The 26,159-nt window shown below is 42.1% G+C and overlaps 1 protein-coding gene across 4 annotated transcripts in view; it reads right to left on the bottom strand.

The window, feature by feature from the left end:
* The window catches only part of LOC310955572 (syntaxin-12-like), a 29,912-nt gene extending 4,490 nt beyond the window's left edge, over window positions 1–25,422 (bottom strand). For 2 of the 4 annotated variants that reach the window (XM_083925480.1, XM_083925483.1), the window contains exons 1-8: window positions 25,338–25,422; window positions 14,431–14,572; window positions 7,921–7,990; window positions 6,234–6,333; window positions 4,693–4,830; window positions 4,504–4,547; window positions 927–1,032; window positions 729–801 (exon numbers count right to left, since the gene is read on the bottom strand). In XM_083925480.1, the coding sequence (XP_083781606.1) occupies window positions 729–801; window positions 927–1,032; window positions 4,504–4,547; window positions 4,693–4,830; window positions 6,234–6,333; window positions 7,921–7,990; window positions 14,431–14,530 (631 nt within the window). In that variant the 5' untranslated portion in view covers window positions 14,531–14,572; window positions 25,338–25,422. Of the gene's footprint in view, window positions 1–728; window positions 802–926; window positions 1,033–4,503; window positions 4,548–4,692; window positions 4,831–6,233; window positions 6,334–7,920; window positions 7,991–14,430; window positions 14,573–19,260; window positions 19,495–21,085; window positions 21,379–25,333 lie in introns of those variants that run through there. The other 2 variants (XM_083925481.1, XM_083925482.1) reach the window with 2 other exon arrangements.
* Window positions 25,423–26,159: the final 737 nt, after the last annotated feature.

The following is a 26,159-nucleotide window of genomic DNA, read 5'->3' as shown; positions in this document are numbered from 1 at the left end:
TTCACTGTCTTTACCATACCGAGTGTTTCACTGTCTTTACCATACCGAGTGTTTCACTGTCTTCATCACACCGAGTGTTTCACTGTCTTTATCATACCGAGTGTTTCACTGTCTTTACCATACCGAGTGTTTCTCTGGCTTCATAATACCGAGTGTTTCACTGTCTTTACCATACCGAGTGTTTCACTGTCTTTACCATACCGAGTGTTTCACTGTCTTTACCATACCGAGTGTTTCACTGTCTTTACCATACCGAGTGTTTCACTGTCTTTACCATACCGAGTGTTTCACTGTCTTTACCATACCGAGTGTTTCACTCCCTTTACCATACCGAGTGTTTCAATGTCTTTACCATACCGAGTGTTTCACTGTCTTTACCATACCGAGTGTTTCACTCCCTTTACCATACCGAGTGTTTCAATGTCTTTACCATACCGAGTGTTTCAATGTCTTTACCATACCGAGTGTTTCACTGTCTTTACAGTACCAAGCATTTCACTGTCTTTACCATACCGAGTGTTTCTCTGGCTTTATCATACCGAGTGTTCCTCTGGCTTTATCATACCGAGTGTTTCACTGTCTTAATCATACCGAGTGTTTCACTGTCTTTATCATACCGAGTGTTTCACTGTCTTTATCATACTGAGGCTTTTTGATGAGCATTGTTCATTGTGTGTGTTTAGGACTCGAGATCCACAGAGCCCTGGAACAACCCCAGTGCTACTCACCAATCATCTCTCCCTGATCGTGGATCATCACTGCCAGGTCCTTGAAGATCTGGTTTACATCCAAAATGTCAGACTGAAACACAAAAAAATTAGAATCAGCTGTGCAGGTTTTGGGTCCATGACGGTAGATTTGAGGCCAGTAGCCATGGTCTGTGTTCGGGTATGTATTAATGTTAGAAATAGTAAGCTAAGGCTGACCTCCAGCTGTCTGATGTTGGTTTCTCTCTCCTTAATGAGCTCCAGGTCCTCCTCTGTGATGGCCACCTCCTCTGTCTGAGTGGTCATCTGACCCCAGTCGTCTTGGCTTTACACACACAGGACAACATTTTAAAAAACATGTAAAGAGTTGGAATAATGTGTGTGAACAAAGACTTCAGCTGTAATGGCATAAACCTTAGCACAGCTCCAAAATACTGTCGATAAACCACAGATGACCTTCTTCCTGGGTCTATCTATGTATTTGTTAGTCTGATTACACTGGTCTGAATGAGTGAATGAATGATTTTTTTTTTTAATACATCGGCATCAGTCTAATGAGCAAAACTGGTCCAGTGTTAACAACAATTATTTCCGCCTAGCTGATGTCCGTTTATTTATTTTTTGGGGGCCACATAGAGGCAACAACACAGCAAAGGATTTACATTCTAAAGACGAAAGAGAAGCAGTGTCCGGGGTCTGGGTGTTTTCCATTGTAAAAAATAGAAGACATGCAAATTGCAGTATGCAATGCAGGAGATGCAAGAACAGTGCCAAGGCCAGGTCGATTACAATTAAAATAATAGAGCTGATTGCTCTTGACGACAAACCATTTTCCATAGTGGAGGACCCAGGATTTTGTTAGTTTATAGAGCACATTGAGCCCTGTGACAGTCGCAGTGTGTCGTCAATGAAAAGAGAAGTTTTGATCCTTGAAGTAGGCCTAGAATTTAGTGTCAGATTTAAACACTGTTGCAATGTTAAGTTTACTTTGAGAACGAAAGTTGGGATATGTGCAAAGGCTACAGTGTCAATAAAGTAAATAAATATTGTCAAGTTATAGTCAGAACATGTTCCTGATGTTTGTTTTAGCTATTTCAGATGGAACTAGAAATTGACTTAAAGTCATAAACTGTAAGAATTGCGATCCTTGTTTGGCTCTGTTCTTTCAGAGCCTCCATCTTGTCACATGCGGCCATTTTTTTTTCTCCTTTGTAAATTTTGACACACGCACGCATGTATACATGTGAACGCAGCATAAATGTCAGACGAGCTCCACCTGCAGACCAACCTCTGTCAGCAGAGTCACTAACATGGAGACTTATTTACATCTAGAGAGGGAATGTCTTCACAGACACAGATGGGAATACTCAACAAAGAGGCAACAAGTGCTTTCATTAATTGGTCAATTGATCAATCACTATTGTTTTAACTCACTCTTTGATAGATATTAACTTAAAAAACAATTAAATAAATGAAAATCTTACAGTTATCTTACGGTTATACCCCCGAGTACAGTAGGCTACACCGCGGCTAACACAGGTACTATGCAAAGACACCTGCAGCCCCACCACAGCTGTAAAGAAAATACTGAAATTTTAAAATAGTCTTAAAATCTTGTTGCGTCTTGTTCTCGTGGACACAATATCGTGTATCGTCTCGTAACACCCCTTATTCTGAATGTATGGTATATTTTTTATTATTGTACTGTCATTTCAGTGATAGTGCTGATGGTTTACCTTCGAAGTTGCATCTTCAAAAGAGCACAATAAAAATGTGACACTGAATTTGAAATCGCACTTTGTAATTTCTGCATCTATTATTGATTTACCGTGTGTGCCCCTAAAATTTATGGTTGAGCCCCTAAAATTTTCAGTTGGGGGCCACAGTGCTCCTAGTGAAAAAAGTTAGTCTGGAACCCTGAATAGTGCTTTAGAACTATGATTTATAGGCGATTTTCCAAATGTTTTGACTATGAAAGACCCTTCTATTTCAAAGTCACAGTGTGTACACATTTCTCTGTATACACCGAATATGATCATCATAGAAACTTTGAAGATACGATAAGATAATCCTTTATTAGTCCTACAGTGGGGACATTTACATTTTATTTTTATAAAGGTCATATCGACATTTGGTAAATATTGGTTGTCGTCCATAACAGCAATGCTAATATCGGTTATCGTATCAGCCAAAAGTTCATATTGGTGCATTTCTAGTTAAGGACTGTTTTAGTTTTTCCTTTTAAATAACTGAATACATTTTAAAGAACAAACAAACAAGGCATGAACATAAAATGGGGCACACCAGTATTGTTGTGTTGTATTACTTCCACTATCCTTAATTGCTCAAAGCTTATCCTGAGCATGTGGCGTCCTCTACTTTTATATCGCTCCTCTGGATCAGAGAAAAAAGTCATCTTTTCCATTGCATAGATCTGTTTAACTGTTTCCATCTATTGTTTGAGGTTTGGAGAGTCCGGCTAATACCAGTTCTTAGTGAAAGTTTTCTTACAAGCAATCAATATTTTACATGGACACCAGTCTTTTTTCCAAAATGACAACTTTTAAAGCAAGTAAAGTACCTTAACACTGTTAGGGGTTTCATATCACAGCAGCTTCTTTAACGTTAGACACATTTTTCCCCAAAATATTTGAATTTTTGGGCATAACCAGAAAACATGAGTGATTCGTGTCCATGTTTCCGCACTGCCTCAAACACCTGTGACTGAATTTGTTTAGTTATGATAAGTGGTGTTATAAAGAAGCAAATCAAATTCCTCCAACCAAATTCTCTCCACTTCTTGGAGCTTAAGGATGAATGCTGTGCTTTCCACATTGAACACCAATCCTCCAATCCTCCTGTCATATCTTTAATTATTTCTTCCATTTTGCTTTAGTATATCCTGTGTAATTCCTATTTTGTTTCTATAGGCCCTGATATATTTTGGAAATAATTTTTTTGCTCTTTTTTTCTAAGATTCTGTTAGGATTTCACTGCATTACCCTCTTCAGACATTGCTGGCTTAATTATTTTATCATGGTAATACCTTATTTGTAGGTATCAGAAACAGTATTTATTTCCTAGAAAAATTTTTTTTTTTAATTCTTCAAAACTTTTAGCGTACATACTGCTGAGATTCCCTTGTCCCACCACACTCTGAATCCAATATCATAATCTCCTGGTTTGAAGTTGGGATCCAGGGTAGGCCAAGTTAAAACTTTAATGTCTTCCTCCCTCCTGTATTCTTTTATTATCTTCTCCAAATCCTCAGGGTCTGTTTGATAATGTCATTACTGCTTTCTTGGCGTACTTTCCCTAATTATATTCCCTTAATTCTATTCCCTAATGCTAATACCTAATACTGCTTGGATTTGGAAAGCACCTACCTTGATTTCTACAGTATGTCTTACCATCTAGTCTGATATAGGGGGCAGCATCTGCATACTAGGAACCTCATTTGGGCTGCATAAAAATATTGCCTCAGATTAGACAGAGACCCTCCGCCCTCCTCTTTATTTATACCGGACCCTTTGTCTCCTGCCAGCCCAAATAAACCCTCCTAGGCCACCAAAGCTTCCTTCCCTTCTCAATACAGCAGGAATGATTTTTCTATCGATTTTACTACCTCTGATACCGTGCAGCCTGTCTAAGTAAATAAGTAAAGCACAGGAATCTTTTGCAAAAGAGTTGAAAACTTTCCATGTGAATTAATAGGAATATATGGTTGTTAATGGGAATATATGGTAATTAACATGTATATATGGAAATTCATAATAAGCATAGCTTAGTCACTTACTTTTCAAAAGACACAAGCTTTTCATCCCGAGAACTGTCTTCAGTCTGAGGGAGAGGGAAAAATACACAGATTCTCAAGACATGATTCACATGATCCCGATGTTCCACCGCTCACTGTCTCACTCATGTGGTAAGGTGAAATCTTTATCTGCCATCCTGTGGTGTGAAACTAGCACTGACTGCTACTTACTGATAGGCGTGATCCAGCTCTCGCTCTGGCAACCGACTCCTTCTCCTTCTCCGCTGCACGCCGCTGGACTGCTTGGAAGTTGTTGAGAGCTGCTGAGAAATCATTCATGAGACGATCCCTCTGGATCTTTTGCTGCCTCTGGACAACACAGAGCAGAGACAGACAGTAAGAGACCAATTAGAAAGACAAGGACGAATTCATAGAGAAGCTGTGAAAGAATTCAAAACACATTTTCATTTTTGCCTTTAACTTTGATTATGAACATATTTTAAATTGAAACTAAATGTAGTATTTGAGGTATTACACCACCTAAATGTATAGTGCATATTTTAGAAATCTAAAAAGGTGCAATGAGCCACAAATTCCATCAGTCAGAGTTTTCAGGGCCCAAACTAAAAAATTCAGTCTGAAATGATACAATGCTCAATGGCTGCCTTTCCAGGCAACTGTGGATCACTGTGTGAATAGAAAAAAGTATAAATCATATTCCTGACATCACAATACTGAGTGAAGTTTAGGAAGAATGAAGAACACAAACATCAGTCAGTATCAGTTCTTCATCCTGTCCCATGATGTCATGGACATGCATATTAATTAGCCATGTGCAGGTGTAGCACTGGAACGATACCGAACGATAGAGCAGAGAAGGACCGCTCTGAAACCCGCAACTGTGGACGCAATCTTGTTCTTGCGTCAACATTACAACATGCAGAACCATGTAAGTAGGCTATTGCTTTGTGAGTAAAATTATATTATATGATGGTTACATTTATCTATAGCAGGCAGCATATAGCCTTGGCCCAATCAATCCCCCACAATTCATCTACAGGCTCAGACAGGAGGCTACCATCAGAACTGACGAGCCCATCAACCTAAGACTAGGCCATCCAAAGTTAATTCTTGTTCATTTTTTAGGCTGTGTTTTAGATCATATCGAATTAGCCTATTAGATACGTGAAACAGCATTTTTGCCCTACATTTCGGAATATCTTTAAAAATATTTATTTTGTTTAAAATAATTATTTAATTTTAATATTTGAATGTTATAGTAGCCCAAGCGTAGTCCTAGGCTACCCAAACAAGTTAATTAATTGTGTGTGTTCATCACTGTTCACCTTTTTTCATTCAGATCTTTTTGTGATCAATTACATTCTGAATTTAAAAAACGGTTACATGCTTCGTACTTATATTAGTATATTCATTATAATTATAATACAGATTTCTGTAGTTTAAACAACTCTGAATTTTTAATTGGCACAGGCTCGGGTAGGGTTGGGTTTGATTTTCTGAGCCCGATCTAAGCACAGGACCCATGTACACACTGTTGAAAGAATGTGGTCACAGGGGTGAATGCACCCAGGACGCATTGAGATCCGATCACTCAGACAAGCACATTCAGAGGTTGTCTGGGATGCATCTGACCACATCCATTTAGCTGTGTGAACGGGAATGCACCAGCAGTTACTGAACATGTCTTCTATACATTTGAACATGAACATAGGGTAAAATCAAGCAGAGCTCAAAACTGAACAGATACTTACTTGCTCCGATGGTGATGTGGGCAAAGGAATTGATCCCAACTCTTTCAGGTGCTTGTTGGTTTCTTTTGCCAGCTGATTGGTGTAATGCTGTATCTGCTGCCTGTGGAAACACAAACAGTTTAGATTAGGTGAACAAAGATAGAAATAGAAAATACAGTAATGGAATGTTTATAGTTATTTGATCAGCACTGCCAAGTTTCACAGTTTGATCAGAGTTTCGTGAGCCTGGTAAGCTGCGCTGGGCAGAGAATGCCAGTTACGTCCAGTAACTACATTCAAGCATGACGCTCCTCAGTCATTATCTTTAACCAGACTCACGTGAGATAAACGGTCAAATCTCAAGCTGCTGGACATCTGTCTCATTGTGAGGGTGGCAAAACGTATCTGCTAGGGTTGGCCGATACAGTATGTTAAATTTTTCCAACTGTACATCATCAGCATGGAATTGGCACCCAGGTGTATGTGTGACAGCGGCGGTCTTTATAACAACAAACTGTAGACCTAGGGCATACAGACAATGGATGGCTTTCCTATATATACTGTATACTGTCTATATATATACAAAATTAGAGAACAAATAATTTGATAGAATATCTTCTGTGGCTATACCACTGCTGTACTAGCATGTTTTTTTAAATAACCAAGGCACTTCAACAAAAACCTTTATTTTGTGAAAAAACAGTGATCAACTTAGAGAACAGTAACCACTGTGTCAGAATAGAAGATTTCAACAATGTTTTCTTCTCTAGGATTCAAAAATGAACAGGAAGTGTAGAGGCCACAGCTTTGAATGACTTCAACACATCTGCACCCACAGGACATCACTAGTTTCTCACACTGCTCTGGTTTGATTTTGGTCCATTCTGATTCAGTCTCTTCCACAGTTCAGTAACTGTAGTGGGTTTCTCAGACACTACTTTGTTGACAAGAATTTTCCAGAGATTTTCTATGGGGTTTAGATCTGGACTGTGGCCATTTCATTGTTTCTATATTCTTTCTCTGCTTCGAGGAACTGCTTCACCTGTTTTGCAGTGTAACAGGGGACATTGTCTGGTATGAAAATTGCAGCTGATTGGAGACAATTACAGTGGAGGTATTGCATGTTGCTGAAGGAGGTTCACATAAACATTTGCATTCACCCTGCCACAATTAAGTCAATTGTTGGACACACCCTATTCTAAAAAAATAACAGTTTTCCAGAAAGAATCAACTATTTATCATTTGTTCTCTAATTTTAATCTCCACTGTATTCACATTAAGGGGGTATCTGAGCAGTAAACACAACACAAGTGCTCGCCATCCAATCCAATGAATTTTCTATGGTGTTCCTCAAGGTCTGGGTGTTTTAATGTGGTATTTTGGAGAGATCTTTGACCATCCTGATCAATTCTTGAGTGGTAAAAATCTTTTAATTTAGCACCAAATCTGTAACAAATGGTCAACCCAAAAACTGCTGCAACAATTTTTGCAAGTAAGTTTTGACATGCCTTCTGGATGACAATGCTGTCTGATAATGCCAGTAATCACAGAGGCACAAATCATTTTGGACAGTTTAGCAGAGATCTGGAGTTTAGTGGCTCTGACGTAGTTCCAACTGTTCATAACAGATCATGGTGACTAGCCACAAGTTGTCAAAGTGACAGAATGTGTCTGTGTTTGGTAGACTGGAGGTAAGGGGGATACATACAGACGATCCTGGAGTTCACTGGTGTCCTGACTGGTCCCGAGCTGGTTCACCATGCTCTTGATCTGAGCAGCTGTCATGAGAATAAAACACAGTGGTAAGCCTCAATCTTGGAATGGAAGATCTCATCCATGTATAAAAATGCCACAACACATTAGTATAGTATAGTCCCCAAATCAATATCAAGATTTTTGCAATGAATGAAAATCCATGGGTACTTTCTGCTAACAGCCTTAAGTAGTGAGTTGAACAGTGAGTGGGATGTGATATGATCACTGGCATACGAGGTTTAGAAGGGCAGCTTCAGTGTTACAGTCTCCATCCTGTGGTGTTCAGAGGATGAGGAAGTGAGGCTCTACAATAAGTGTTGCGCATTCATTTAGATAGTGAGCAGACAGTTTCACTGGAACTACTAAGATAGTGTCCTATATCAAATTTTAATGGACACCCTGCAGGCAATCTGAATCAGGTATTCACCCAGAGACCCGTTGTCTTCATTGTTTAACAACCACCTTTGCCGGTGAAAATCTATCTGATGTGTAGGGCTGGGCCCTAAACATAATGAATCATGAATATTCCTTCATTAGGTAGATGTTCAGTTTTCAATTTTTGTATTTTTGGATCTCCCTTTTTCCCCCCACACATTCCTTAAAAAAGAATTCCTTTAATTAAACCAAAAGACATGTGTTGCAGCACAGTGTTTTCATTTCAGCTCAGTGCGAGAAACTATACTGTGTTTTGTTGTCATTCACGGTCTCTTTTCCTCTCTTCAGCTGCAGGACGGTCTCTAAATTGTTGTTCTGTTAGCTGCTCTGTTTCAACAGTGTAAGCCTAAAAGACATGAGTGCAGGATGAAATTAACCGCTCCAGTAATAAGCTGCTAATTTATGAATTCCACTAAAACACTGCGGTCAGAGTCCCGTTATAGCCGAGCCATTTGGTGTGTGTAGCAGACTGCTGTTGTTTTCAGGAGATTAAATGAAGATAAACACCATCTACGTCGTTACGTAATTACGCATGGTGCTGGGAGCAGCAGATACAGGCTCACTTCACCACCCCCAAACCCCCCTGACCTTTCCTAAAATTATTTGATGCTAGGAGTAGACCAACTCCTCAATTTCTTCACAGAATCTGTGCTCACAATTGCTTTGCACATATTTTTTTTATTTATTTCTACAATAGAAAGAGCAGGGAAGAGAAGATGGAGCAGAAAGCAACACTGACGGTCATACAGGGGCTTCACAGGTGAGGAGAGATAATAATTGGTTGAGAAAATATATCTAAAGCACAAGTGAATTTGAGATTTATTTGCACAGCTGTTTCACAACTACTATTCTCAATTCTATTATCTTCTAATCTTCAGATCTTTTAAAATCTGTATTATTGCAATAGACCGAACATGGGAGAGCAGCACATAGGTGAAGACAGAGCAAGCATCATCACTGAGGAGGACAGACATTAGAAGTGGCCAAGGAAATGTCTTTCGGACAAGAGTGAGAGATTTATTTCCACTTACATACAGTGCATCCAGAAAGTATTCACAGCACTTTACTTTTTCCACATTTTGTCATGTTTCAGCCTTATTCCAAATGGATTTGAATAATTTTTTCCTCAAAAATGTGAAAGTTTGTTTTCACAGCCTTTGCTCAATACTTTGTTGAAGCACCTTTGGCAACAATTCCAGCCTCAAGTCTTTTTGAGTGTGATGCTACAAGCTTGGCACAGCGCTTTGGGGCAGTTTTTCCCATTCTTCTTTGCATGACCTCTCAAGCTCCATAAGGTTGGATAGGGAGTGTTGATGAACAGCCATTTTTTAGGTGTCTGCAGAGATGTTCAATCGGGTTGAAGTCAGGGCTCTGGCTGGGCCATTCAAAATAGTCACAGAGTTGTCCCGTAACCCCTCCTTTGTTATCTTGGCTGTGTGCTTAGGGTCATTGTCCTGTTGGAAGATGAACCTCTGCCCCAGTCTGAGGTCCTGCACACTCTGGATCAGATTTTCATTAAGGATGTTTCTGTACATTGCTGCATCTTTCCCTCGATCCTGACTAGTCTCCCAGTTCCAAAGAGTTCAATCTTTGTTTCATCAGACCAGAGGATTTGGTTTCTCATGGTCTGAGAGTCCTTCACGTGTCTTTTACTGAGGAGTGGCTTCCGTCTGGTCAATCTACCATACAGGCCTGATTGGTGGAGTGCTGCAGAGATGGTTTTCCTTCTGGAAGGTTCTCCTCTCTCCACAGAGAAACTCTGCAGCTCTGTCAGAGTTCATCGGGCTCTTGGTCACCTCCCTGACAAAGGCCCTTCTCCCCAGATGGTTTGGCTAGGCGGCCAGCTCATGGAAGAGTCCTGGTGGTTTCAAACTTCTTTCATTTACAGATGATGAAGGCCACTGTGCTCATAGGGACCTTCAGTGCTGCAGACATTTTCTGTACTGTTCCCCAGATCTTTGTGTTGATTCAATCCTTTCTCTGAGGTCTACAGACAATTCTTTGGAATTCATGGCTTGGTTTTTGCTCTGAAGTGCACTGTCATCTGTGAGACCCTATGGAGAAGTGTGTGCCTTTCCGAAAATGTTTAGTCAACTGAATTTAACACAGGTGGACAATTTGTAGAAACATCTCAAGGATGATCAGTGGAGACAGGATGCACCTGAGCTCAATTTAGAATGCCATGGTAAAGGCTGTAATACTTATGTACATGTGATTTTTTTCTCCCTTTATTTTAAATAAATTTGCAAAAATTTCAAACAAACTTCTTTGATGTTTAATTACGGGGTATTGTTTGTAGAATTTTGAGGAAAAAATAATTTAATCCATTTGGAATAAGGTTGTAACATAAGAAAGTGTGGGAAAAGTGAAGCAAAAACTTTCCGGATGCACTGTATACATATACACATACATGCTTGCATTATATGAGCACGTTGCAGGAGGCTTCCTTAAAAATTTTAAAAACGTTTTAAAATATAGTGATATCAGAAGAGCCTGTAGACAGGTCAGCCTTTGATTCATTTGGTTTAAAAGGGAAATACTGACAGATGTTTAAAGACGTAGCTTATATCTAATTCCAAACAGACTTTTTATTTATTAATTTATTTATCTATCCATTTTTAGGTATTATTTGGGTACTGTATTATTGTGTTTTAAATTTTCGTTTAATTTACACATTTGACAGAATATGCTGAATATTCTCTGTGCTGTCGTACTTGACTTACAGTATACAACAGAAGTGAGTACAACCCTGTGCCATATCACTGAAATGTCAGATTCAAAATTGTATCACCTTACAGTTATTGCATCACTTCTGAGTAGGAGGACACCATTGTTGCACAAGTTTCTGAAGAGATGATACATTTTCTTTGTTTGAGGGGTTGTGTTGCTCTACCTTTCTCTTTAAAATACCCCAAATGTGTTCTATTGGATTCCAGTCAGGTGACCTACTTGGCCAGGTCATAGCTTTCACTTTTTCCTCCTTTAGGAACTTTTGTGTGATTTTGGCAGTGTGCTTTGCATCATTATCAAGCTGGAATATTCCTCTTCTGCCAAGCTTCTGGAGACTGGGAGTCATCTTGTCAGCCAGTATTTTGGTATATCCACATGCATTCATGGTGTCATCTATAAATGTCATCTCTCCAGCACCTTTTGCACTAATGCAGCCCCACATCCTCACCCTACCACCTCCGTGCTTAACTGTCGGGGCGACGCATTCATTGTGCTAGTCCTGGCCATGGTCACGCTAAACATGCTTGACACCATCTGAGCCGAACAAATTTATCTTGGTCTCATCTGACCAAAGAATATGCTCCCAATATTTATCAGGCTTATATTTTTGTTCTTTAGCAAAGTTTAATCTTGCAGTTTTGTGCCAAAAAGCAAGCAAGGGTTTTTTTCTTGGACGGCGTCCATAGAGGTTGACTTAATCCATGTCCTTCACACTGTCTGAGCTGTCACAGAAACTCCGATTACCATATTTTCCACACTATAAGGCGCACCACATTATAAGGCGCACCTTCAATGAATGGCTTATTTTGAAACTTTTTTCATATATAAAGGTGCATAGAATAGACGCTACAGTCGAGGCTGGGGTTACGTTATGCATCCATTATATGGAGCTGCGCTAAAGGGAATGTCAACAAAACAGTTAGGGGAGGTCATCTTGTTGCTTCCTCCACTCCTGCACCATTGATTTGTTAATGTTAAACTCTCTTGCTGCTGCTCTATTCCCGTGTTCTACTGCGTGACTAATCGCCTTGAGTTTAAACTCTGCGTTGTAAGCGTGTCTCTTAATAGGAGCCCTTTTGGGGTCTTTACACAAACACACAAATGGAAATGAAACGGCATGCTTCGCGCAGTCATATATATCTCAAGATGCCCCGCGCATTACTTCTTCTACGGGGGGAAATAGAGGGGGCGGCTGCTTACCGTAGTTGCGAGACCTGTTGTGGCTCAATATTGGTCCATATATAAGGCGCACCAGATTATAAGGCGCACTGTCGGCTTTTGAGAAATTTGAAGGTTTTTAGGTGCGCCTTATAGTGCGGAAAATACGGTACCTTTGATAACCCCTGTGCCAAGTCTGAAGCACGTCTGCCCGTAGCAAACTGTCCGTGGCGTCATTTTAGGAGGACAGCCACTCTGATTAGTGGTGCAATGGCTCATTCTATACCTCCTGATTACTGCTGCAACTGTGTTTTCACTCATTTTTAGTTGGTCTCCGATCTTCCTGTATCCTTTTCCATCTGTGTGAAGTTGCACATTCAGGTGTTTCAATTCCTCTGGCAATTCTTTTCCATGTGGAGCCATGATGCAGACATGCAGAAGGACACAGCCTATAGGTCCAAAACTAAGAAAGTTTTGGTGTTCACAGGTCATTTTATAACCATGTTCATACAATTGGTCTAATTGGAAATCCCAGGTGTATTCAATTTTGTTTCAGTGATCACAGGTTTTCTAACTTGTGTGTCAGTAATCACAGGTGTATTCGCTTTTGTTGCATTGTGTTTCTACTTTGAGGCCTCTATTTTCAATATAGTATTTCTAAAGTTTTTGTTTTTGATTGTTCATAAGAGGAAATAATCTGCTTGTCAGCTTAAAATAATGCAAATACTGTAAGGTGATTCTGTTTTGAATCATTTGACATTCAAGTGATACTGCACAAGGGTGTACTCACTTCTGTTATATACTGTAAATTTCCAATACACCTTATGTCACTTTTTGTTTTCATGCCATTAAATTATGTGGCTTATTACCCAGTTACCTTGTCACATTCATGCAATTGTGTGTGTTATTGACTTAACATAACTGCTAATAGAACAATGTTTTACTGAACTTTTACCTTCATTTTTCATGTCCTCAATTATGTGGCTGTTTACCCTAGGGTCGCCCTGGACCAAGAATTTTCTTGGTTAACCAGTAGTTGTCATGTAGAGCGATTAGTCGACTAATCAACGAGTGATAGACAAAGTTTTCCTCGCAAAGTTTGCATGTGACCTTCTTGGGTTCATCCTTGTTCTTTTCAAAGTGATCCCATATTTTAGACGTTTTTTAATGTCATGTCACGTCACGATTGGCTATTAATTATTAACTGTCTAACCACGATGTAAAAAGGGACCTGCCTGCCATGTTAGAAAAAACAAACAGTGAGTGAGTGTCATAACTTCCTATATCTGGCCCTTCGAATTAAAAGCCCTCCAGCCTTTTAGGGCAGCCGCCAGTAACATAGATCTTCACTTAATTTTGACAAGACACGGCTTCAAATGTTTGTTTGTTTTTTCCTGCGACCACTGGACTAATGAAATTTCGGTCTGCTAATGATTTTTTGGTCGACTATTTGGTGGCAGCCCTAATCTACCCTGAAGATGCCTGAGAGTCATTCTGTGTCATATCAACCAGAGTTTGGCAAACTTTGGATTTTGATCATTTTACTTGCCGTACTGTGGCTAAGGAGAGGTGCAATTGAATGTGAGAATGATAAATCAGTCAATAGAAGTTGGCTTACTCCTGAAAAATCTGTCCCCCTCACTTCTGAAATGGTGGCTACGCCCCTGGTCGTTGGTGAGTTGGTTGGAATGAGCCTTTGGTAAGTGAATGAGCGCCCACAGACGGCCAGTCTTACATTGTAGCACAAAGAGGAGCACTTCTCAGTCTAAAGAGTCATGAGCCTGGAGGGATAGCTAAGGCTTGTGCCCTTCTCTATCCATAATTTGTCACGTCAAAATTATGGATAGAGGCAGGAGGAGGCAAAGTACTCGTGAGGTTTTAGCACATGAAGACCAAAGCACAAATAACAAATAACAGTAAACAAAACACAATTTGTGTGTGTGCGTGTGTGCGTTTTTTACATTACTGTGTGTGTGTGTGTGTGTGTGTGTGTGTGTCTGTGATTTACCTTACTGGGTACATGTGATGCTAGGAGAAGTGCTCTACAAGTTCATTACTTCAGTTATGGGGGTTTGGTCGGTTCTGTGATTGGCGGTCTTTGGCCAGCTGCAGGATGAATGGCGGTAAGAGGAGCACTTACTGTTCTGTGTGATCTTCTGGATGTTGGAGCTACATGTCTGTATGACGGTGCTGAAGTCCCGTGGGAGAGGGCGGTAGCTCTCTGCTTTGCCGTATGACATGTCTGCCAGAGCGGTGCTAGTTCCTTAGTTGTTGAGCTTTGGCTGCAGACAGTTAGAGAGAAAAAGTGTTTAACAGGTTAGATGTAGTGTTGCAAGGTATACCAATAACAAAGTAAAATATCACAGTACCTCATTTTATTTAGTTTTGGTACTTTAGGAATGACAGTGTTTTAATTAAAACCATAAATTGCGTCAATGTGTGACAACAGGGCAGTGTGTGTGTGTGTGCAGTGTGTGTTAGCTAGCACTAACTAGATGGATTGGGTCACCAAAGAACTTGAAAATAAGTCATGAATCGCTCGATGGCTGCACAGTCCGCTCTGAGCCACTGTCTGTATCAGCAGAACTCTGTTCAAATAAACCAAACCTTCCCGACCAAAAAATTAGATTCGCCATAAGCCTGTGAATGTTCTCATTTGTCCAGGTCACCGTTATCCCCAAAGCAATATCAGTTGAAAGCAACTGGACGTGGTTATTTGTCTAGGAAGACGTTACACCTCTCATCCAAGAGGCTTCATCAGTTCATGTATGCATCTAACCAGGCTGGGACTGGTTCAACTATCTGGTGTGGAGATCCAGGTATTTAACCTATCACGAGGCCGATGATGTCACTGGAACCCTTTGTGCTTCAAAGTGCCAACGGCCGTCGTTGGAGTGACAGTCATTGGTGGGAAGTTGCTCTATTGAGTCTTAACGACAAGTCGTTGGAGTAACAGGAGGCCATTTGTGAACAGTTGTTCTTTTAGGTTAGATTGTTGAATCTCCTGGGAAGGGATGAAAGGGCAGCATTGTAAATTGGAGATTTTAAGGCAAATATATTCAAAGAGGAGGTAGAATACAAGGCTTTGAGATCCTTCAAAGGAGTAGCACCGGTTCAGATATGTGGAAGACACATGGGTTAAAATCAAATCCAAAGAGGTGCAAACTTTTACCGAACATATAAAATCAGTGGACAGAAACATCAAGTTCACCAGAGAAGAAGTCAAGGACAACAGTTTGCCTTTCTAAGACTTTGACATCAATATGGAGAATGACAGGAGCCTCCACATTGGGGTATACGGAAAGCCCACTCACACTGATCAATATATACTGTTTGACTCCCACCACATCCCTGGAACACAAACTTGGAGTTATCAGAACCCTGCAACACAGAGCTGATAACGTACCCACCAGCTCAAAGGCCCAAGGGGAAGACCACAAGCACTTGAGAGTCACGACTTGAGGTTACACCAGCTGGACCTTTGTGAAAACGGCAGCTGCTTCCAGAAAGAAAACCAAAGTGGTTGAAAAAGAAAGCAAGAGAAACAACATAGTCATCCCGTATGTGGCTGGGGTATCAGAGAAACTGCATCCCTGTTAGGGGTGGAACTGTTCACAAAATCCACTGTTCGGTTCATATCAAGGTTTTGGGGTCATGGTTTTCGGTTCGGTTGTTTTTTTTCTATTTCTTTTAGATTCGGAAAATACCATGTATCAGATCTATAGCCCATTAATTAGATTATTTTTTAATCAGATATGCTTAAGAACATGTCATGCAAAAACTGAAATATATCGAGGCAGCTTGTTTAGGGATAACTGTAACACTTAAATTAAAGTGAAGTGAGATTTTGAAACAGTAGGAGAGACATTGCTGCATTTACGTGTTTATATATTTTTTTGGCAAAAAGGTAAACAATTGTTTGCCTTATAGGTAAGAATATAAACACTTATACATTATCAAATCTTTTTAAAAAATGAAGAGAATAGGTTTTCTTTCACTAAAATACACACAAACAGCAATCACTGAACTGACTGAAATAGGCTACATCAGGACTATTCAATTCATTTGGAATTGGGGCCGGTTGACGAAAATTATCCAAAATGATGGGCCGGAAAAATATGAGCATCACATATTGTAAAACAATGTAGTGACATAGGAGTACATGTAATGTCTTTATTTTATCAATGTAAATATTAGTCATAGGCCTCAAAGTTCAAGAGGCGTGAGGGGGCGTGAGTACCGTTGTGGCCGTGCGCCTACAGGGAGCGCGTGGAGCAAGTCTCCCAGCGCGCCGGGATTTGACACGCTGAGACGGTAGCGCTGAGATGGATAAGATAGATAGATAGATAGATAACTTTATTTATCCCCGAGGGGAAATTAGGTCATCGTAGCAGCGGTACAGAGCAATCAGAAGTACTAAAAATAAGATAAAATATAAAATACAAAATATGAACAACAATAAAATAGAATAAAATAGAAGTACAGTATCGCAGATAAAACACTATATTAAAATGTGCAATGTGGATTTTAATGTGCAAGTGAGATAAGGTGCGTGTCAGTGATCACTTTGAGTAGTGTAAGTTTATTCCCTGAGCGTCGCTCAGCGTTGTTGTGCAGCGTTGTAGAGTCTGACGGCAGCAGGTAGGCCGTAGCCGTTCTTTAAGGCAGCGGGGTTGAATGAGTCTGCTGCTGAAGCTGCTCTGAAGCTTGTCCAGGGTTTTATGGAGGGGATGAGAGACATGGTCCATGATCACCAGCAGTTTTGCCAGCATCCTGTGCTCAACAACCACCTCCAGGGGGACAAGCTTAGAGCCAACAACAGACCCTGCCTTCTTTATGAGTTTATTCAGTTTGTTCGCGTCTTTTGCTTTGATGCCCGCACCCCAGGACACCACAGCGAAGAAGATGGTGCTCGCGACAACAGACTGATAAAACATCTGAAGCATCCGGTTGCAGACATTGAAGGACCTGAGCCTCCTCAGGAAGTAAAGCCGGCTCAGGCCCTTCTTGTAGACTGCCTGTGTGTTTGTGGTCCACTCCAGTTTGTTGTCCAGCACCACACCCAGGTACTTGTAGGAGTCCACAATGTTTATGTCTGCCCCACCAATGCAGACTGGAGAGGGCTGGGGCTTGTTCCTCCTAAAGTCCACCACCATCTCTTTCATCTTTGCCACGTTCAGCTGCAGGTGGTTCTCCTCACACCACTTGACAAAATTGCCGACCAGGTCCCTGTACTCATCCTCCCTTCCACCCTCTACACGCCCCACAATGGCCGTGTCATCAGAGAATTTCTGCAGATGACACGACTCAGTGCGGTACTTAAAATCTGCGGTGTAGGTGGTGAAGAGGAAGGGCGACAGCACAGTTCCCTGGGGGGCGCCGATGTTACTGATCAGGCGGTCAGACACACAGTTTCTTAATCTCACATACTGCGGCCTGCCCGTCAGATAGTCATTTACCCATGTGACGAGAGGAGAAGCCACCTGCATGTTCTCCAGTTTGGCCTTCAGCAGCTTGGGCTGGATTGTGTTAAAGGCGCTGGACAAGTCAAAGAACATGACGCGGACAGCAGTGTTGGGTCTATCCAGGGAGGAGTAGGCTTCCTTCAGCAGGTAGATGAGTGCATCATCAACCCTAACATGGGGCTGATATGCAAATTGTAGGGGGTCCTGTGATGGGCAAACTAGGGGTCTGAGGTGTGCAAGAACCAGCCTCTCCATGACCTTCATAATGTGGGAGGTCAGTGCAATCGGCCTGTAGTCATCCAGTGACACAGGATGTCCTTTTTTGGGCACTGGAACAAGGCAGGATGTTTTCCAGAGCACTGGCACTCTCTGAAGGTGGAGGCTCAGGTTAAAGAGGTGCTGGAGAACTCCGCAGAGCTGGCTGGCACAGGCCTTCAGCATGCGAGGGCTGATGCAGTCCGGTCCGGCGGCCTTTCTCTGGCTGAGCTTCTCCAGTTCTCTCCTCACCTGGCTGGCTGTGATGTTGAGACCGGACTGGGGGGTGGCTGGTAGTGCAGAGTGGTGACTGCTGCAGAAGTTTGTAGGTAGCAGTGGGGGATGTGCGAGGGTCATGGGGGTGGGGGGTGCGAGACAGACTGTGGTGGGGGCCAGCAGGGAGGTGGGGGGTGGGGTAGGGGGTGGTGGAACCTGGTGTCTGCTGCGGGGGTTGGGGTGGGGTTGTGGGGCTGGTGTAGAGCTGTGGGGGGGTTGTGAGAAGAGGTAGTTGCTCGGAGGAGCAGCAGGTGGGCTGTTGGGGGAGCTGGGGTCAAACCTGTTGAAAAATAGGTTAAACTCGTTCGGACGTTGTTCATTTCCCTCTGCTGTTCCTTCTCCTCTCCTCTGGAAGCCGGTGATCTCACTCATCCCCCTCCATACATCCCTGGTGTTATTGTTCTCCAGTTTGGATTCCAGTTTTCTCCTGTAGTTTTCCTTACTCTCCTTGATGATGTGTTTGAGTTATCTCTGAACACGCTTAAGCTCTGCACGGTCCCCTGACCTGAAGGCCCTCTTTTTCTCGTTGAGTAGGGCCTTCAGGTCGCTGGTAACCCATGGTTTGTTGTTTGGGTAACAGCGGACCTCTTTACTGGGGATGGTGTTGTCAATGCAGAACCCAATGTAATCAGAGACGCAATCAGTAATGCCATCAATGTCCTCACCGTGTGGTTTGTACAGTGCATCCCAGTCAGTGGCTTCTAGAGCACCCTGCAGTGACTCCATGGCCTCAGGAGACCATTTCCTCACAGTTCTTACTGTCACTGGTTGCTGCTGAACCACAGGCGTGTATGATGGGGAGAGCAGGACGAGGTTGTGGTCTGACCTTCCCAGGGGAGGGAGGGCAGTGGAGCTGTATGCCTCTTTAACGTTTGCATACAGCAGATCTATGGTTTTATTTTCCCTTGTTGTGCATTTGACAAACTGATGAAACGTTGGAAGAGTGGATAAGAGAGAGACGTGGTTAAAGTCACCTGTGATGATGACGAATGCTCCGGGGTGTTTCGTCTGTAATGCCGCGGTCGCAGCGCTGATGACGCCACACGCTGCGTCGGCATTTCCAGACGGCGGAATGTAAACAGTAATGGCGATGGCACTGGTAAACTCCCGTGGCAGATAATAAGGACGCAGTCCGATGGCAATGAGCTCGATGTCCGGGCTGCAAAACCGGTCTTTCACGGAGATGTGCCCGGGAGTGCTCAATGTGCCTATTATAGGAAAAACTTCTTCAGTCAAATGGTGCCACAGTGGAACATTTTCAACAACACTTTTACCCCATTTCTCTGCCATTAATTTAGAAGGACCCGTAAGAGGATCAGATACTGACTTGAATTTCCCAGTTTTGTTACCCATGTTGTCTATTGATTCACTTAAACGGATGTGCTTTTCACTTTCAATGGGCTTATCAATCACTCAGACTATTTCACACACGCTGATCTTCCCATACAAAGATGGTTAGATCTTATCACACATCCACTAACTTCGGATAACCTTTCAGCCAGGTGGTTTATACAACACATTCGTTACGAGCAACGCACCCTTTAATATCCAAACTGGATATTTAGACACTGAAGTGAATTACCACAAAGTTTATTTTTCTTACCACATTCATACGCCCATTTTATTGCAGTTGGGAATCCCTACACTCATGCAAATTATATTTGCATTTTAAAAATGTCTACTCCTTTAAATAATTGATTCAGAAATCATTCATTTTCTCCCTAAATGCTTATGTTTTTTTGTTTGTTATTTTCCCAAAACACTTCTCACAACACATTCTATTCATTTATGTCTATTTTAAGACATCACTTGTATACCTTAAAGCGCATATATTTTTTTTAATGAAACTAGCTCTACAAAATAAAATTACACAGAAAATATGAAGACGGTCCAATCTCCAAACGGGACACATTGGACCTCGATATTCAACCCTATAGGATTTATAGAATATCAGACAGCAGACCACATTGTCTCGAACTGTCACCTAGGTTAACTCGCCTTCTCAGAGCCTCAAAATCACACAGAAAATGAAACTAGTCTTCGAAACCACAAAGGACATATAAAGACGATCCGACCTCTACAAATAGACTCGTCGGACCTTATATTCAAACTCACAGGAATTACTGAATATCTTGACAGCAGACCACACACAGGTTCTCGAACTGTCGCCTAGGTTTTACACACACATTCTTTTGAGCTTCAAAAACCCCACAAGTAAATGAAGCTTGTCTTCAAAATTACACACGAGATATGATTTAAAAAACACTGTACTCACGTTTAAAATGGATGGAGCGTCTGCTGTCCAGCACCCGTTCCTGACATCAGGCGGAATCCTGTCCTCCTTTGGTGGAGCGGAATTTTTCCTTACCGGTTTAACCTTCAGTCAGGACTCAGGCCTGATCAGCAGAACGTCCAATCCCATCCTCGTCGCCAAATGTGAAAGAAATTCTCTGGAGTCCTCAGTGTTTCTCAAATCATATCTTTACTAAATACTGCTGCAGACAGGAGAGAGGTCAGACCGACAGCTGGGTCTCAATAATCTCTGCCTCTCCTCAAGTCACTTCAACATTTAAAACCATGACATCAAAAGATCCTTACAGACACAAGGCACATCAAAGCAATCAAAACACACTACCCCATATTTATGACCCCAGTGGGTGTTATCAGTGTTTACGACCCCCCGTTTGTCACCATTTGCAAACCCCTGTGACTCCTATCTACAATCCCCAGCACTCATTTACAGCTTGATTCTTATGTTAATCAAGGACTTACATTATAAACAGGAAAAAAAACACTTACAAAGAAAGGAAAAATCCTGGTTAATTTCCACAGTGACACCACCTGTTGTTGATGAGCACGGCGGGTCCTCCTCCTTTCTTCTTGCCGCTCGCGGTGGTGTCTCTGTCGGCTCGGACCGTATGGAAGCCAGGGATGGTGGCGTTTGAGTCCGGTCTCTGGTCGTGTAGCCACGTTTCCGTGAAACACATGATACTGGACTCTCTGTATTCCTGCTGCGTCCTGACGAGCGCTTCCAGTTCGTCCATCTTATTTGCCAGGGACCTTACGTTTCCAGTAATAACTGCAGGGATGCAGGGTTTAAACTTCCTCCTCCGTTTAGCTCCTGCTCTGCAGCCTTGCCGTCTCCTCCTTAGCTCCTTCGGTACTGTGGGTCTCTCCCCGACGAAGGGGGATTGGGGCCCCAGGGCGATCAGCTGGTCGCGACTGTAAACAATGCCGGCTGTAGGGCAGGCACGGCTTCCAGTCACCAGGAGAGACCAAAGCACAAAAAAGCTAACTAAGAGATATCCAAACCGTATGATAAACATCTTGATGTGTGGACAGTGTGTATCCACAGCGCGGGGTACAGATAATAAATAAAAAAAATACGCTAAAAACACAACAAAAACCTAGTAAAAAGTACAAAGTACCGGGAGCTGCTACGATAGGCTGCCACTAGCACGGCGCCATCTTGAAGAAAGAGGGCAGCTGTCATGAAGGCTTGCGCTACGTTGCACCTCATAAACTGAATGGTAAACACGTGTCCCCAACCATGACAAGTGTACCGAATGGGACAGACTTTTTTAATAAACCATTCCACCCCTAATCCCTATGTATTTCAAACCCAGTAACACAGTCAGACAGAGACTAGTACATCCCAAGGACAGAAAACCACACACCCACAAAAGCAATCTGGTTTATGCTGTCCAATTCAACGAGGAATGCAAAGATTTCTACATTGGAGAAACAAAACAACCACTGCATAAACGCATGGCCCAACACAGGAGAGCTAACTCCTCAGGCCTGGACTCTGCTGTCCACTTACACCTCAAGGAGAAAGCCCACTCCTATGATGACAACAATGTCCAAATCCTTAACAGAAAGGGCAGATGGTTTGAAAGAGGAGGAAAAGAAGCCATCTATGCAAAAGTAGAGAAACCATCGCTAAACAGAGGAGGAGGTCCGAGACACCACTTATCTCAAATTTAAATTGCTGCCCTTTCATCCCTTCCCAGGAGATCCAACTATCTAACCTCAAAGAACAACTGTTCACAAATGGCCTCCTGTGACTAACTGTCCGACTGTCGTTAAGACTCAATAGAGCACTAACAAAGTCCAAACCTACTTCCCACCAACAACTGCCACTCTAACGACGGAGCACAAAGGGTTTCAGTGATATCATCGGCCTTGCGAGAGGTTAAATACCTGGATCTCCACACCAGTTAGTTGGACCAGTCCCAGCCTGGTCAGATGCGTACATGAACTGATGAAGCCTCTTGGATGAGAGTTGAAACGTCTTACTAGACAAATAACCAAGTCCAGTTGCTTTTGACTGAAATTGCTTTGGTGATAGATTCACCATATTTCTTTTAGCATCTCCTGTATTTCGGCAAATGCATAATTCACCTCCGCCAGATACCACTGTGTTTCTCATTAACGTCAAATGGACAGAGAGGAAAAGCAGTGAGTGACATTCTCTTCACAAAGAGCACTTTGATACAACACAGCTCTTTCTTGACACACATCATATGCGTGGAAAGCGATTAGCCCTGTAACATTAGTGTCATTTTCAAAACGATAAAAACAACAAGAAGTTTTAAATAGGTTGAAGTTAAAAAAAAAAAAAAAAAAACTCTACATGGAACTCAAGCCGCCAATACTTGTAGGGTCTGAGTCGGCACATTGGGGGGCTAAGTCAGGTCTGTCTAAATACGCATTCCAGGACGGCAAGAAGGCAGCAAAATTGCCGGCTTACTGTCCAAGTAGCTGCTATCAGCTAATAACGATTTAGGGCGCACTCACACTGTCCTTCTGCACCGGGGCCAAAACAGGTTTTGCGGGTATAGCCTAGTGCGTTTGACCAGTGTGAGTACAACCGCTCCGCGCCTAGCTGCGGCCATCCACAGCCCGTTTGAGAGAGGTGGGCTTTTGTAGAGCGCATTTGCACATGTACAAGCACGAGCGTGCGCACGTGTATGAGCACGAGCACGACGCCTACGGCGGCTCTCACGTCATTTATGTGCGCCTGTTTGGACCTAGAAAAAAAGAAAAGAAAAGACGGACCATGCACGAACATTTAACAACAACAACAATGGCGGCGAAAGGTTCACGTTGGTGTGATGTGGAGGTGGAGTGTTTACTGCAGATTTGGTCGGATGAAAATATTCAAAAACAGTTGGACAAGACGCACAAAAACTCTGCGGTCTATGGAAAGATTTGTAAACAAAGCAACGCATCGCGATTACGTCATCAATGCGTGTGACGTGTTACGGCGGGATGACGTATGGACAAGCAAGAAGCATTTGCGCGAGGCCCAGGCAGTGTGAGTACAAACGGGCTGGCCAGCGGGGGGAGAGGGAGGGGGGGACAAGTACCCTAAAGCCCGGGGCGCTGTGCGGAAGGACAGTGTGAGTGCGCTCTTATTGGACTCTAGAAGCTGAGTGTCACCCTCTCCCGTGCTGCAGTACCATTTTCAAACTCAACTCAAGTATAGGGGGCACTTGCGTACAATTAATACATTTACATCACAAATAACTTTTCTGACTCACTCTCTGTCTGCTGTTGGGAGTGAGCGCACCTATGTGCGTGTAAATGTGTCTGTGTGTGCCCATCGGGGCGGAACTCCGCCGTGCACGATACAGAGAGCAGAGTAGAATTGTAAATGCGTGACCATGACAGCAGCTTTTAATTAAGAAAAATATTTTTAGTAAGTTCTGAAATTGTTGTATAAATATGCAAATTCTGCATTATCTTATGAAATAAGAGCTAATTTTACTTACATTTGAGAATTGAAATATCTCTATTTATCACTCATAAATGAGAAAATACTGGCAACAGCCTTAAAAGAAAATGGAGACCTCGGACTGTTGAGAAACTGAAGGCGTAAATCAAGCAAGAAGTAACTTTAACTTCTACCAAAGTCATTTTCTGGTAAGATACTCAAATATTGCTTTCAAATATTTTATACAAGACTGCCATTAAGATACCTGGCTTAGACAAATAGGACAGGACAGTCCACGTGTTAAGACATCAGCTATCTCTCCCCTGCACACCAGGAACTTAACACACTGATCTGGAACTGATATGTTAATTGATAAGGAATCGCACCGATAAGCAGAATCTACGGTGGCATTGGAATTGATAATCTCTTATCAATTCCCATCCCTACACAGCCCTCTGTAAAAACCATCAGAATATAGATAGGAATTAAACTGGAAAGTTTGGTCTCTTTGTGAAGCGGAACTAGTTTTAAGAAAACCTTTGAAAGGTATGGATTGTAGAAATGAAAACACCTAAATGAGCATTTTGGATGTTTTCTTCCTGCTAGTGTGAAAAGAGAAATGTTGAGGAACAGCCCAAAAGTTATTTATTTATCAAATCGTTATTTTGCCTGGGGTGTCTCCCCTTAACTGCCATATTTACTATTAAATCTGAATAACTAAGACAATGGTAGAGCATGGGTACAGCTGATGTCAGACTACTGCAAGTGGCACTGGGGAGCGGAGTGCTCTTCAGTTAGTTCGGTTAGTCTAGTTTTTTACGTTATGGCCGACAATTTACTCACTCTTGCTACGTGTCATAGTCCGCTTAAAGTTCCGGGGAAAATGAGCATTTCATTGTTATTATTGACGGGGGAGATTAGCTTGGTCTGAATAACAACTATTAGCTTGCTAATGTCGATTCGTCAAGCTGACCGAAATGAAAGAATGTAACGTTAAGACAAGAGATCACAATGGGAACATACTGTTTACATGGTTTTATACACATGTGTAACCTGCTAATTAAGCCAGTAAGCTAAACTGTCTATCGGTCTTCCTCTGTTTATTTGCCCTAAGTCATTGGAAGCTTTCACTCCATCATTATGCTCGGCAGTTAACGTTAGCTTTGCAGCTAACTGGTGCTAACTTTGCAGCTTTCAGTTGTTTAGGATTAGCGGTCTATTTTATACAACTAAGCGTGTCCTTCACCAGTAAAGACTTAGGAGCAAAATCATATAGTGAACAAAAGTACAGGGTTTACTACATAAGAAAAAACATGGAATGATAATACTTGCTTATTTGGCAGTTTGAAGTGAACACTGACGTTACGTCAAGAAACTGCTCTTCCTGATCCGTGACGTGAGAGGATGTGCTTCTTCTACTTGTTTTTTTTGTTTTCTTTGTGGTGGGTTGCAACACAAACTGAAGGTGCATACCGCCACCTACCGCGGGAGTATGTAGCATAGGATGTACTGTCCTTTTTTTCCCTCAAATTTTATTGCGAAGATTCAATATAGGCGGCATCTGATATAGTAAAATGACTATAACAGATGCAAAACCACCACAAAAAGATGCCAAGTGACTTAAAACAGATGCAAAACAACTACAAAAGATGTAAAACCACCACAAAACATGCAAAACGATTAAAAGCTGATGTAAAATGACCACAAAAGATGCAAAACGACTAAAACAGATCTTTGATCTTCAACAAACACTGCATCCCTATGTATTTCAAACCCAGTAACACACTCAGACAGAGACTAGCACATCCCAAGGACACACCCACAAAAGCAACCTGGTTTATGCTGTCCAATGCAACGAGGAATGCAAAGATCTCTACATTGGAGAAACAAAACAACCACTGCATTAACGCATGGCCCAACACAGGAGAGCTAACACCTCAGGCCTGGACTCTGTAGTTCACTTACATCTCAAAGCCGCAAAGCAACTAAAAATAGATGTCCCATAAACCCCCAGAGACACTGAGCGTCCGATGGGCGGGACAAAGCCCAGCATTGATTTAATGAGCATCTAGTTTCACTGCAGTGGAACAACCCGCTCTACGCTTCCCCATTGAAGTCAGTAGAAGCAGAGCGTCCGACTGTGTAAAGCGCTGT

This window comes from Echiichthys vipera (assembly GCF_963691815.1).
Source record: "Echiichthys vipera genome assembly, chromosome: 13".
In the NCBI taxonomy this organism is placed as follows: Eukaryota; Metazoa; Chordata; class Actinopteri; order Perciformes; family Trachinidae; genus Echiichthys; species Echiichthys vipera.
This window is presented reverse-complemented; position numbering and strand designations above follow the sequence as displayed.